General features: G+C 54.7%; 4 protein-coding genes across 4 annotated transcripts; 2 read left to right on the top strand and 2 right to left on the bottom strand.

Moving 5' to 3' along the window:
- Positions 1–960: 960 nt before the first annotated feature.
- PG985_007580 (uncharacterized protein) lies at positions 961–3,288 on the bottom strand (the record flags this gene model as incomplete). The annotated part of the gene is made up of 2 exons (XM_066827348.1): positions 961–1,944; positions 1,996–3,288. 2 exons carry the CDS (start codon positions 3,286–3,288, stop codon positions 961–963), a joined length of 2,277 nt encoding a protein of 758 aa, XP_066685023.1.
- Positions 3,289–6,224: 2,936 nt separating this feature from the next.
- On the top strand, positions 6,225–6,788 carry PG985_007581 (uncharacterized protein; the record flags this gene model as incomplete). Its single annotated transcript, XM_066827349.1, has 1 exon — positions 6,225–6,788. One exon carries the CDS (start codon positions 6,225–6,227, stop codon positions 6,786–6,788), a length of 564 nt encoding a protein of 187 aa, XP_066685024.1.
- Positions 6,789–7,644: 856 nt separating this feature from the next.
- On the bottom strand, positions 7,645–11,060 carry PG985_007582 (uncharacterized protein; the record flags this gene model as incomplete). The annotated part of the gene is made up of 2 exons (XM_066827350.1): positions 7,645–10,735; positions 10,786–11,060. The coding sequence occupies 2 exons, from the start codon at positions 11,058–11,060 to the stop codon at positions 7,645–7,647; spliced, it is 3,366 nt and encodes a 1,121-aa protein (XP_066685025.1).
- A 1,166-nt stretch (positions 11,061–12,226) lies between these two features.
- On the top strand, positions 12,227–14,470 carry PG985_007583 (uncharacterized protein; the record flags this gene model as incomplete). The annotated part of the gene is made up of 1 exon (XM_066827351.1): positions 12,227–14,470. The coding sequence occupies one exon, from the start codon at positions 12,227–12,229 to the stop codon at positions 14,468–14,470; it is 2,244 nt and encodes a 747-aa protein (XP_066685026.1).
- Positions 14,471–14,634: the final 164 nt, after the last annotated feature.

Raw genomic sequence — 14,634 nt, forward strand, 5'->3', positions numbered from 1 at the left:
TCTCGGAACGCCGCGTGCTACGTGCTACGACGCCCACGTTTGCTTGCTCTGTACCAAGAGCAAACGCCTTCGAGGACTGCCTACCCACGGTTGACTGTCTGCGGCTATACCATCCACAAAGTGGTGGAATTCTGCGCGTCGATGTTGGTCATGGGTGGCATGCTCGAATGATACCCAGCGGCATAGTCCAAAGTCGTCTTGGGCCCCCTGTTGTCACGACACGCCTTTGGCAGGCGTGGGGTCAGTATCCGTCGTCGCCAAGGGATATATGGAGAGGAACCGTAGACGTAAATCCCGAATCGAAAATGGTGACCAGTCTAATGTGATGTAGATCCGTGTGGAGTGGTGGAGGCTATCGAGATCATTATATGCAGGCTTGAACACAACCTGGAAGTTGACCAGACTGGAATCTGGGTTAGATGCCATGAGCACGCAGGGGTGGTGGTGTTCTCCTGACCGTCCAAGCGTAACCCAGGTTTCTTTCAAGTATAAGGCTAGCAGCTAGAGACATTTTCTGGACTACTTCGATTGTATCACAGGATGATGGCGCCACAAGTGGGAAAGAGCATACAGAGTCAAAACGAGTAAGTAAGATGGGAAATCAAGTAACCTCAATTTTATCATTTATCAGCAAAACACGATGTGCTTTTCGTTCGGCGTTACTCCGATGGGTATAGACCATGACAGGACGACAGACATTAAAGGTAAAGAAGTACAGCAGAAAAACACAACCAGCCAAATCCGTCCGTCCCTCATCATGAAGAAAAACAAGAAAAAGAAAAACAGGAAAAACCAATTGCTAGATCAAATCTCCATGCAGATTGTCATGATGCGTCATCATCTCGTCGTACGTGAGGGGCGGTGGAGGTGGGTGAGTGAGTGACAGAGTGGGCGAGAGAGTGTGAGGGTATAAGATGAGGGGGGAAGGAGGAGAGTCGTTAAGTTCGTCGGGCATCATCATTACGCGGTAGCCTCAACTACGGCGGGTGCGGCCTCGGTCTTGTGCTCGGGCTCGCTGGCAGGCGCCGGGGACGCGGACGCCTGCTCCTTGAGGGCCTTGAGCTCCCTGCTCAGGCTCTCGATCTTCTCCAGAGCTTCCCTCTTCTCCGCCTCAACCTTCTCCACGGCCTCCTTCTTGTCGGCCTCAGCCTGCTCCTTCTCAGCCTTGGCCTTCAGGGCGGCGTTCTTCTGGTTGGCAACGGCCTTCTCGACGAACTCCTTCTTGTCGGAGAAAGCCTTGTCGGTGACCTCCTTCTTCTCAGCCTCGAGCTTCTCGACAGCCTCCTTGTGCTCAGCAGCAGCCTTCTCGAGGGCCTCGGCCTTCTCAGACTCGGCCTTGGCAACAGCCTCGGCCTTCTCGGCCTCAGCATTGGCGAGAGCCTCCTTCTGCTCAGCAGCGGCCTTCTCGGCCTCCTGCTTCTCAGCAGTGGCCTTCTCCAAGCTAGCCTCGGCCTCCTGCTTCTCGGCAGCGGCCTTCTCCAAGCTGGCCTCGGCCTCCTTCAGCTTAGCATTGAGCTCGGAAGTAGCCTCCTCCTTGTTGTCGTTGGCGGCCTCAAGCTCGGCGAGCCTGGCCTCGAGAGCCTTCTTCTCTACGGCTTGCACCTCAAGATCGGCAACCTTGGACTCGATGTGCTTCTTCTCAGCCTCGAGCTTCTCAATGGCCGATTCCGACTCCTGAAGCTTGGCCTGAATGGCAGACTGGGCCTCATCCTTGCTGGAGCTCTCGGACTCGAGCTCGGCAATCTTGGACTCGACAGCCTTCTTCTCGGCCGCGAGCTTCTCCAGAGACGACTCAGACTCCTGCAGCTTGGCCTTGAGGGCAGACTCGGCCTCACCCTTGTTGGCGCTCTCCGACTGGAACTCAGCGAGCTTGGCCTCGAGGTCAGCGACCTTGGAAGCTTCCGACTCAAGCTCGGCGATCTTAGCCTCGATGGTCTTCTTCTCCTGAAATGCTGTTAGTGGGGGAGATATTAGATAGGGGTCATGTATGCTTACAGTCTCGGCAGTTGCCAATTGCTCCTTGGTCTCGGCAGTCTCGTTCTTGGCCTCGTCAACCAGCTTCTGGAGGTCGGCAGTCTTGGCATCGAGAGACTCTTGAAGGGTCTTCACCTCTGCTTGGGTAGACTTGATCTTGTCCTCGGCGATAGACTTGAGTCTCTCGATCTCCTCGGCGTGGTCGGACTCGGCCTCGGCCAGTTCCTCCTTGGCCTTGGCGACTTCGGTTTGAGACTCCTCGGAGCGCTTCTGGAGATCCTCGAGCTGCTTGCGCAGGGCCTCGGTTTCGCCATGGGCAGCCTCGTTGGTGTTCTGGGACTCGGCAGCCTCGGCCTTGACCTTCTCCAGCTCGGCCTTGGCGGCCTCTTGTGCGGACTGGGAAGCCTCGATGTCCTTCTGGTACTTGGCCAGGTCGGCGCGGAGCTTCTCGAGCTCCTCCTCGAGAGACTGGCTCTTGTCGTGGGCGGCAGCGGCGTCCTTCTTGGCAGCCTCGACGTCCTGGGCGAGAGCCTCGTGCTTTTGTTGCCACTCCGCGACAGCCTTCTGGGCAGCCTCGGACTCGGACTTCAGCTCGTCGTGTGCCTCTTGCAAGCTGCTGAGCTTCTCCTGGGCCTCGGCGAGGTCCTTCTTGGCCGTGGTCAAAGCCTCCTCAGACTGCTTTGATGTCTCATCGGTAGCTCCCTGCAGGGATGCGATCTTCTCTTGGGACTCGGCGACGCTCTTCTTCTGCTCCTCCAAAGCAGCCGTTAAGGAGGCAAGCTCCTCGGCGAGCTTGCTGTTCTCCTGCTGGAGGGTCTGGTACTTCTCCTCGGAAGCGGTGAACTTCTGGTTCACGGAGGAGAGCTCCTCGTTGAGAGAAGCCTCGAGGGAAAGGCGCTGCTCCTTGGCGTCGGCGAGCTCCTTCTTGGTGGTTTCGAGCTCGGCGGTGGCGGTCTCCTTGGCGGACTCGAGGGTGCTGAGCTTCTCCTCGAGCTCGGCGATCTGGGCCTTGGTGGCGACGAGCTCCTGGGCGCGGGAAGCATTGGCCTCCTCGGCGTCGGTGCTGCCGCTCGAGTTGCTCAGCTCGGACTGGAGCTTCTCAATCTGCTGTTTGCTCTCGGACTCGAGGGACTCGATCTTCTTTTGTAAAGACTCGATTTGCTCTGACAGGGTTTCGCACTCATCCTCCTTGGCGGTGAGGGCCTTCTTACGGGCATTGATAGCCTCATCGCGTTCGGTGATGCCCTTCAGAAGAGCAGCCTTCTCCTGCTCGGTCAGGCCACCCTTGGCGAAACTGGAGAGCACGTTACCCATTGTATTGGACTGAAGTGGGGTGTGCAGCTACTACTGGGAAAATTGCTGAGGGGGGAGGGGTTGTGAGAGAGGGAGAGACAGGAAGCAGCAACTCCAGATAAGAAGATGATGCAACGAGGAAAGACGAGGGATCTAAGACAAATCCCTTCCTTCGACGATTTTGGTTTTGGGGGTAGGATCACAGAAGAGGTGTGAGGGAAAAGTAGGTGAAGGACCTGAAGCTGTTTGCAAGGTGACCGACTTCCTTTCAGTTTATTACTTTTAGGTAGCTGTACCCGGGGAGGAGCGTGGAAAAAAAAAAAAATGCTTCCTGCCCCCGTTTAATTGGGTCACTGTGGTGATAAAATGAGGGACCGTGCAGGGGAGGGGGAACTTTTTTCGTAGAGGGGGACCCGGCCTAGCGAAAGGGCTTGGAGGGGTAGTGCCTGCTTGCAAGCTGCTTGGCTTGACGCTGACAGTACCTGACAGTGCGTGACAGGGCTCGAGGCCGATCCTTGGGTGGTGAGTCGAATTGATTGACAGTTGCCTCACCGTGCAATTCGTAGGTCTGCCGGCCCAGTCAGTGACAGTTGATGACAGCCAGTGAGGGGATCTCGGGATGGAGGGGACGGAGGCGATAGAGGGGAGATAGAGGGGTGGATGGGATGTTGAGAGGGCGGGATGGCGACGGCCCTGGATGTGGCAGCTTCTTACTCGCTGGCTTCACGTCCTCACGTACGAGTATAAAATTTTCACAGCGTGCCCAATCTTTGCGCCGGCCGTCTGCCTGCCTGCCTGGCTGCTTGCCGGTCCCCCATCCATCTGTGTCCATCTACGGTCTACTGCCCATCCATCTGCATTGCATGAAAGATTCGTAGAAAATCTAGGTGAATGGGGAAAGGCTCGTCGCCGATTGGGAAGAGCGGTGGGCATGCGGTGGGCGTGGACGGGCAGCGCGACGATACTTTGCCAGGACCTGATATGCAGAATATGTGGGCTGCTGTGCTCTAGCGCCAGCGAAGCGACACGATGGCTGGCCGGCGCAAGGGTGGCAGACAGGCAGATGGGGAACTATTCCCAATGCCCATCCACTATCACAAGCTGCACAAGCAGACAAGCGCTCACCAAGAGAGTCGCCCATCCCTGCCGATGCAAGGAACATAGCTTTATCGCGCATTTCCGTCCTCATCAATCATTCCAGTGCTTGGTTGCTGAATCTTGCGCTGTTTATGCGCACCCGGGACAGAAACAAACAAACAATCCGTTTGACCAACCTCACCTAACTTTATCCTAATCTTCCTAGTCTCGGATCTATTTGCTCGGATTAGCGCACACCACCCAAGAGATATGGATGTAAACACCGATGAATCCGGCAAGCGGAAGTGATTGCATGAACGACGCCTGGAATTGCGAGGGGTCCCTGAACGGACGTAACAGCCAGCCAATCACCAGGCCCCGGATCTGCATCTGCTCGCCATTGCAATAACTGCCAAAGGGAAAACATGGCGTTGCCCCCACGTTTGTGGTGGTTGTGCTATGGTCCATGGTTCGTTTGTGCGACTCCGCCGCCATGCAGCTGCCCATGCCCATGCTCGTGTGCGTGCTTTCATTGCTTGCCGCCAACGATATCAGCATGTAAGTAAGACATGAAAAGCACAGACGGTGGATTTTGTCGTTGGCAGAGGAGTGTTGTGTTTCAATCAAGAGAAGGAGCAGCTCGTGCAGCCCTGTGCTTCTTCGTTTTGATGCTGCTTCCTTCGTGTTGGGGCCACCGCCGCTACTACGTCATGCTCCCAACAGAGACCCGGGTCCGGTGAATGGGGTTTGTGAGTCGGGACCGGAGAGCGGTCTGATATTCTTCAGATGAGACTCCCACACTCTCACCAAGCCACCCCTCGAGAGCTGGGGACGGGCCACAATCCAATCAATCCCATGTCTGACAGGCAGCCCAGCAATTCGGAACCTCTGGAAATCATGACGTTGAGTGGTGGAGTTTGTTTTTGGCGGCACTTTGGCATCTGAAAAATGTCGGTTCCTGCGACTAGATCCAAACTCTGTTCGACTTCAATGCCCAAAACGGGTGTTTTCTTTCTGCCTAATTGGGACGAGGACACCACTAATCTGAAATGAACATATGTCAATTCCCATCCGGTCCTCGAGAGGCAATGCGACAACAGCTCAGTGAATCGAACCCCAATGCCGGACTGCTTTCTCGCGTGGCAGATGCCGGCCAAAGCTGATTTGAAAGGGCTAATCTCGACGATCCTGATTTACGATTTCCAGCTTCCCGGGTAGCTGTCTCGAGGGATTCCCAGCTTCATAACACCAAAACTGCCCTTTTGCACCCTCTCTATGCAGTTGCGGCGTGGCTGAGCAGCCCATTCCGCACGTTAGACCTCGAGATAGCGCGTGTTTTAGAGTAGATCTCTCCCGTGCCGGTGGTTTGGCTAGGCCCGGAACCGACCAAGATCACCGCGCAAAGAGATGCAAGCTAGAAAACTAAATCTTAAAACCCATCTAGTTTGGCGATGGAGATTCGACGCAATCAACCGGGCGGCGGCCTCATGGTTGGGGGAAAGAAACACGAGATAGGAAATAATCAAAAAACCGTTCGCGACCACAGAGTTTACTTCGTCATCCCATCTGCCAATCTTACTGTTCGTGTGAATATCTCGTTTTTGATCGATCCCTATTTCCTTAGGCCTCCATGTCTGGTTCAGGAGAAGCTACTACCCACCACCACCACGACCCTCGTTGGCAACCCCAGTGAAACAAATATGTACATAACCCGACGCCACGCCCACGACCCTGATGTTCGGCATTGTAAGTCAAGTTCTCCAAACCATTTCCTCATACTCACCCTCTTCACTCCATCTAACACACACCTACTTACTTTGTCAGATATAAAACCTGGACAAACCGTTGGCATTGTCGTCGGCAGCATCGCTTTTATCGCCATGGTCTGCCTGGGTATCACGGTCCTCCGCAAGCACATCCACCACAAGAAGAAGCGGGCGGCCCTGAACGAAGAGGCCATGCAGAGCGACTCGTCGAGCGAGATGCCGGGGGCCAAGGAGCTTGTACCCCGGCCCATGCAGTCGATCGAACCCAGACCGATGACGTGCGGGGGCGACGGCGACGGCGACGACTATTTCTCGAGGAGCCCTCCAAGCCAGCAGCAGCAACTGGAAGTCCTCCAGGGGGCCGCCGACACCATCGTCAACGTGAAAGCCACCGAGCTGCTCGAGTCTTCGTCGGGGCAGCCGCGGGAGTTTGCGCCGGCGTCTCGACTCGACAGCAGCGAGCCCCCTCGGATCCATATCGCCACGGAGCTACCCGCAGCAGCAACCCGCAATCTGCAGCAGCATATCGAGCTCGAAGCCGCTCAAGTGGGATACGATCAAAGGCCTCCTCGGAGTTCGCACAGCAATTACAAAGATGTATTCGTCGACGCCTCCGAGAAATTGACCCCGCGAAACAGCACTGATGGTGGACGACGCCTAGCCGAGCTGGCGACGTGAGGTATAACCGGTGCGCATGGCACGGTATTGGTGCCAGGACATTGTCTACCCTCACGGTCCGTCTTTGGGACCTGGCAGCAGGCCATGGTATGCATATATGCCGCAAGCCAACAGAGAGATGGTTCTAATATCATGGCCGCCCGCCCATCATCTGGCCCGTGGTTACCTGTCATCGATCCCAGATGAGGCAGGAACGGCCCGGCGTGTTGGATATCCCCGGCGAAGCGCTTGCATCCAGTGCGAGGAAACGAAACCACCAGTAGTAATCGGGGAGGACGAGCAATATGTACAACGAGCCGCCCCAAGGGCCGAGTCACAGCGCGTCGCGTCCATCAGATCCGCGCCTTAAAGGTTGAGACGAAGGACGAGTCGGCGACTACAGGTCGCAGCGAATGCGAGCGAGCGACATGAGCAACCGACCTTTGATGACTCCGCCCGGCACGTAGGTCTCGTCAACGAGGCCTTGCGATTATGACACCTAAAGCCACCACGAGGGGGGGGGGGGGGAATACGTCACCCTTGTGCCTATTCGGGGTTTCGCTTTGAGCCAGCTCAAGCTGGTTCGAGGGCCGCTACGTGCGACGTGGAAGCATCCCCATTGATCGGGTTTCCATTTTGCCGCCATCCTTTTGGTTGCTCCCTGTACCGTGCCGTATAAACATGTATCTACATAAAATGGATAGCCCGGAGATCGATACATAGGATGGGGACGGTATCAGACCGATAATGATATGTTAAGTGGCAGTCTCTGCAACCAAGGGATCCCCAAGCCATTGCCAACTCTGATTGCAATATAGGAAGGAGGCCAGTGATGGAGTGCTGATGGTATCTCGCACGGGCACATAATCGTCCACTTCTACCGCGGTGGGAAGATTTCGTCCACCACTTTCGTTAATGCAGCCGATAGTGATGCCGCAACTTCGTCACGGAACCCTTTAGTCTGGGGCATTTGTAGCATGGTGAGATACTCCGGCGTCAGAACCCCCATCGCCTTTTCCATGAGACCGTCAAGAACTTCCTCCTCATTGACCGCCACACCTCTGCCACCTGATCGGAGACACTGGCGCACAATCCCGCGCAACCAGCCCTCGACGTCTTGGAGGCCTTCATCTTTTACGTGACGCTTGAAGACCTTTTCGATACCATTCACCATCATCCCCAACATTATTTCACGATCTTCGACAGTTTGGGGGCTTGAGAAGGCGTCGAGTACGTCCTGCGTTATGTGTTGCATCAGCGAGTCCATGTGATGATCAAGGAATTGCTGCTCCACCTCAACGCCGCCACATCTGAGATTCTGACACAAGAGCCCGCGCAAATAGCCCTTGACTTCGAATGAATCAGACTGTTGACGACGGTCGCTGCTCTCGTTCTTGTTGCCGTCGTTGCCGTCTTCATCGTCGCTATCCACATCGACCCAAACTTGTGCGTCCGCATCACACTCAACCCATTCCTCATCAAGTTTGCCCTTCTGATTGAGCTTGCCGTGAAAGGCACGGGATCTCAGTATGGTATAGCTGCGCTCTAGGTCCTGCGCCGGCCAGTTCTGATATAGGTGCTCTCTCAGAAACTGCTCCGAAGCTGTGAGGAAAGACACAGCAGTGAAATCGTAGCGGCGGATCAAAGACGCGATACCACGATCCATGGCCCACCAAACTGCTTCTTGCTTTCCACTCTTAGTATTGACCTCTCTTTTATCATGTGATACGCTGACCAAGCCCTTGGCTTGCATTGCATCACATATCTCCTTCAGCGCAGGTGGGGCGAATTCAGCGAGTGTAGGAGACTTGCAACCATTGGTGCTGGCTTGTCTCTCTGCGCCCTCGGCCTCAGCCATAAGCTCCATCAGCATGGTACAAAAAAGCCCGTTGTATTCCCGATATTTGTCCGGGTAGTGACGACCCAGGATGGACGATACGTGCTTGGCCATCTCATTGGCAGTGTACATGAATGAAACCCAGTCAAAGTTGAGGACATCACGTTCACTTTCCAGGAAGAGATCAGAGAAGAAGAGCGTGTCAGAGATGCTAGTGCGAGAAGAGTTATACGTCTCGTACATGCGCTGTTTCTCTTCTTCCGCTGTCTGGAATGGAGTGTCGTCCGCCTCCGAGGCTTCTGCTGAAGGACGCAACTGTCGTTCAAGAAGGTATTCGACAAGTTCCATCCTCTTGGGGTCATTCAACCATCGCAGGAGTTCCAAAAGCACCATATCATCGTCGTGAGCATACCCACCAAGTGAGGCACTTAAAATACTGCCAATTGGGCACGTGTTCTGGGCGAAACGCATCCTGTCGAGATTTGGAGATTTCATCCTTCCGGTACGCTTCATCTTAGACAGAGCCGTCGCTGACATGCCCATTGCTAGAGCGTACTTTGATGTAGTCTCGGTAAGCGAGGTCGGTACGCCGCCGAAGAACAAGCGGTCCACATCTTGGTGCAACAATAAGAACTCCATGTCAGGCCAAGCCGGCATCCCAGGATATACAAGCCGGCACATCTTGTAAAGATGGATCATGGGTACCAACATAATAAGCTCCGTATCGAAGGCCAATGCTCGCTCGTGGAGCTGGAGGCGCAGATTGTATTGCATGAGCCCGCACCGGATAGGGTTGTATTCCAGGTAGAAGTCAGGATCTGAGAGGTAGAACGGCACCTGACCCGAAGGAATGCTGGTTACCTGTTCGGTCAAAGACCCATTGAATACCTCATCTTTGATGCCGTCAATCAATCGAGTCAAATCTTCAATCTGTGGTGGGGTTGGTCCAAACGGCGGTTTGAGGCGCTCGATGTCGATATCGTTGAGATTCTTTGCAGCCATTGAAATATGCCTTTGAAGTTCGAAAAGTGGACCACCGATCATGGCAGACTCGCTGTTCTTGAGGATACTGTTAATATCAAGGAGGCACTGGAACCCAAACACAGACCATATTGGTACTGTCTTTGTCTCTGTGGCCACACGAACGCCTCCGGTCACCTCGTCCTCTGCCATGCCGCCATCGCTTGTAAGGGCAACGGTTTGGATACGGTTGAAGGTTTCGAAAATTTCGAGTTCATCCTTGTCGCTGCACCAGAAATGCGCGTCCAGTCCACCAGGTGAGACAACTCCGTTCATATATTTGGACCTGTGGATGGCATAGTGGAAAACTATGAATGGCTTGGCAAAGCAAAAACTGGCCCAGTCGCCAGCTATATCAAAGGTACTGATGCTTCTGTCCGTTATAGCAGAGAAGTCTGGGTTTGTAATATTGTCTAGCCGAGCCTCTGGAGGGAGTATTTCGAGTATCGACGGATGTAAATAGCCAGTTCGTTCAAACATAATGATAAAAGGGAAAGTCCAGGTCGGATATGTTGAAGCAGGGAATCTTTTTGGACGCTCAAGATTCCCGAGGCTCATTTCTGCGCGGCGTACTATTTGGATGACAAGGTTGCTTTGCACTGCTGCTTGGGTGATTCTGCTCGGCTCTGTAGCCACCCGTATCCAAGCATCTTCAATGTAGCTCCGAGCTTCACCAAGCTCACACAAGAAGGTGTGAATGCCGAGAAGGAAGTCCCATTCGATATCATCCTCATCTCTCTGGACTTCGACGTTAATACTGGTGGGCAGTCTGTAAGATTCGTTGTCGGAAGATGGTGGGGTAGAGGCAGCATGGCTGCCAGAGAATTCGATTGGGGATTCAACATGGAGGTTCGCAAACCGATTGTCCAAAGAAAACAGCAAGTCACCCTTGCTCTTATTGCCACCCGAGGCCTTGGGTGATGGCTTAAATGTCTTCCGGGCCTCCTTGAAGGGGACGAGAACATCCCAGGTAGCCTGCAACACGTCGACGAAATAGGTGTGTCGCTCATCACTAGCCTTGGCTCCAGGGCCGCCCGGTCCGGCATACCAGGTGCCAAACTGGCGCCGGGCCTCGATTACGTGATGGAAGAGGCGACTAAGCGCTGGAGAACTTTAGGCTTGGGTCGGCACGAGGCAATAGCCTTTGCCATGGGCACGAACTGGGAGACCTGGATGATATACTGAGGCCCCGAGACAGCGACCGCCAACGAGGCCTTAGCTGCAGCCTCCTTTGCTTTCTTGCGATCCTTGCCCTTGAGTCGGTTACCCCCGACTTTGGCTGTGCTGGGGGTGGCAGCCGCGGCCTTGATGTCGAATCCGCATTTCAGGGCATTTTCGGCCAGCCATGCCGATATGTTCAGGGTATCATCCTTATACTGACGATACTTTACGACGAAGTCGCTAAGCGGCGGTCTGTTTAACTTGGTTTCTGCCATGTGTAGATACACCTGGGCAGATGATGGACCATGTACAGAAAGTCAGGAATCGAAACTGTAGGTACTTAACGGACAAGCGGCTTATCGATAACCATCCCGCTACAACCATGCGCCATGGTTATGTTGGGGCATTCACGCCCATCCCATCACCACATTTCCGGAAAAACGACAATTTACGAGGGATGGTTTCACACTTGTATGAAAAAGAAAGTCGATTGTTATTCAGATATTCCAATTAGAGGTGCTAGATATCTTGGAAAAGCTCCCGATCCGACATTGAACAGCCAATCAAGCATTAGCGAATCAATCCACAGGCTGCAGGGCTCGAGGGCGTACATACGTTTGAAGGGTAGGTAGAGTACTTATGCACTTAACCTTCCAGTATTAGCGAGGCGCGGGGAGCCCCACGTCTAAAGCAATTGCCGGACTGGGCTGGAATGGATCACGAAGCTCACTTTCACTTTCTTTTCACAAGAAAGAAAACCATAATCCAGATGCATCGGGGAGGAATTCCACACAATTCAGGATACAGCTTGTCGTCTTTCTCCACCTAGACGGATTCATCGATCTAATCGATTCGCCATTGCAATAATCGTCCAAGCCGCTTCGCCCAAGATCTCGCCCATCAATGGATATTACCCGCCTGCAGGCAGGCAGGTAGCGCTTGGTACCGCTCGAATCATCACTCGCATTCAAAACGCATGATATGTGCATCTCATCTATCGAGCCGCGTATCGCGCTGCCGCCTCTTCCATCAATCCGTTCCCCTCATGCCTGCCAGGTTACATCGATGCAACAGCCCCTCCTACGGAGAATTATTCGGATTGGTGGCTTCTTATTGGGCCGATGACCTTATAGCCTTATTGTGATCTCGCTCCGGCCGGAGATTTCTCGCCGATCCCGGGTAAGCAGAAGCTCATGGGATGGATGCGGCAAGACACACTTGCTGAATGAACGAATTCGAAATGGCTGCAATATGACCCCGCCATGTCAATCAGGCGACAGTGTGCGCGACGGTGGGCAATTCTGCCCACATCTGAACCGTCGTGGCCAGAGATGATTTTATCATCTATAAAGCCAAAGATATTCCCAGACCATGAGTCTATAATCTCAGGAAATGTTCGTCGAAAACATTCTTGTTGTGACCTGATCCTGGACATACCAAGATGAAGTTCGGCCTTCTTGCTGGGTCGTTCCTGGCCAGCATTGTAATTGCTACGGACTTCTACATATCCCTGGACAGCTCAGATAGCAACGGAGGAACGTCGGCTAGCCAGGCCTTCAAGACCGTGACTAAGGCCAAGGAGGCTGTTCGTGCCCAGCTCAGCAAGTCCCTGACGGAAGACGTCAATGTCCACATCGCAGCCGGGATCTACCCACTCACGGGCCCCCTCAACTTCACCAGTGCCGACTCGGGAAAAGATGGACACAAGGTCAACTGGCTGGGAGAGAAAGGATCCACCATATCGGGTGGTCTGAAGGTCACGGGGTGGACGGCTGGAAACAATGGCATCTACTCGGCATCGGTCCCGGTGGGAACGCAGTCTCGCAATCTGTTCGTCGGCGGAAAAGCCGCCAATTATGCGCGGAAGAAAATTGCCAACCGCAAGGACTTTAGTTATACGAGCACGTCGATGAAATGGAACTCGGGCAACTACGACTGGCTCATGAACACCAAGGGCATTGCTGGCGCCGAGGTCCGCTTCATTTCGTCCTTCACCGACCGGTATGCACCAATCGTATCTGTCGGGAACCGTGAGCTCGTCATGAAGCAGAATAGCTGGTCCAACCAGATCATTGGCTGGGACACCGTTTCGAACCCGTTTGCGGACTTCGGGGTCTGGGTGCAGAATTCCCTGGCCCTCTTAACGGAAGGTGGCCAGTTCTTCCTGGACTCTCAAGCCGGGAAGGTCTACTACAAGCCCCTCGCCGGAGAAGACTTGAGCAAATTGGATACTTGCCTTGGGGTGCAGGAGGTACTCATCTCCATCAGCGGCTCCTATGACGACCCAGCGCACGACATCAACTTTGAAGGGCTTACGTTTTCCCATTCGACCTGGCTTCGACCGGGAAAACTTGGGTTCGCCGATCAGCAGACAGGTGGCTACATTGGCGAAGACAAGACCTACCCGGAACACGAGGCGACTCGTCCTTTCTGGTGGCAGATGCCCAGTGCCTTTCAGATAAGTGCCGCGACCAAGGTCAACTTGACGGGCTGCAGCTTTACAGAGATTGGCAATGGCGGCATCGGTGTCGGCAATGATCCCAACGCTCACTTGTCCAAAGTCGGCCTCGGTGCTAGCGACATCTCCATCACGGACGGATACTTCACCCAAGTGATGGGCAACAGCATCAGTGTGGGCGGCATCCAGGCCGAGGCGCACCATCCGTCCAACGAACGCCAGACGATCACGCGTATCAACATCTCGGGCAACATCTTCACCAACAACTCGGCCCTCTTCAGCTCCACGGTGCCCATCTTCCTATCGTACCTGCAATATTCGACCGTTTCCCACAACGACATCTTCACGACCCCGTATTCGGGCATCTGCCATGGCTACGGGTGGGGCTCTAACGACGCCGGCGGCAGCCAGGAGTACGTGAACCGGGGCCTGTACAAGTACCAGCCCAAGTACAGCACGCCTACGATGCTCAAGAACAACGTCATCGACGGCAACCTCGTGCACGGGTACGGCCAGAGCCACACGGATCTGGGCGGCGTCTACACGCTATCGACGAGCCCCTCGACCTATGTGACCAACAACTACGTCTACGACTCGGGGTACTGGGGCCTCTACAATGACGAGGGCTCCAACAGCTACATTCAGCTCAACAATATCTTTTTTGGCAACCAGGGCTGGTACGTCGCCAACCGCAACGGGCCCATGCACACGGGCAACAACACGCTCATCGACAACTACGGGAAATCCGGCCAGGGACTCGACGGCAAACCCAACGGTTCGGGGACCGAGGGCGACACCTACCTGCGCAACTACATCGTGTCCGACGTCACCAAGACCTCGGCCGAGGCGCAGAAGAATGCGTACCGCTCGGGCGTGCTGCCGGGCCGCCGCGCGGGTCGCCCCGTGACCAACGACGCCCGCCTGGCCGACGGGTGGGTTTCCCTGACCTCTACGTCCGGCGGTGGCGGGCGGCTGCTCGCCGTCAATGTCAGCAACTTTGACGATGTGGAGTACACGGGCGCTTCGTTCCAGGTCAGCACCAAGAACGGCGGGACGCTCCAACCTGTCGATGTGCCGACTGCGATTCCGGCCAACACGTTCGTGCTGGCTACGTACAGCGTTTCTGGCAATTCGAATCCCAGTGTCGCGGCTACGGTCAAGTACACGAATCCGCGTCTCGGGGCGAGCAGGACGCTGACGGCGAGTGGACAGGTGAGGTTGGGGTGAGTGTGTTTGTGAGCATGGCGAGGGTTATGTACTTGGCGGCACTACATATCATGCATGTAATGGTTTCATTTATTCAGCTTCACGTACAAGTGTCACTTGATTCACGTTTGACAATGGCCGAATGGTCTGGAAATTGCTCAAGCTATTTCTCAACTTCGTTTAGA

The sequence above is a fragment of the Apiospora marii genome, assembly GCF_038362585.1.
Source record: "Apiospora marii strain CBS 49790 chromosome Unknown utg000004l_segment0_segment1, whole genome shotgun sequence".
NCBI lineage: Eukaryota > Fungi > Ascomycota > Sordariomycetes > Amphisphaeriales > Apiosporaceae > Apiospora > Apiospora marii.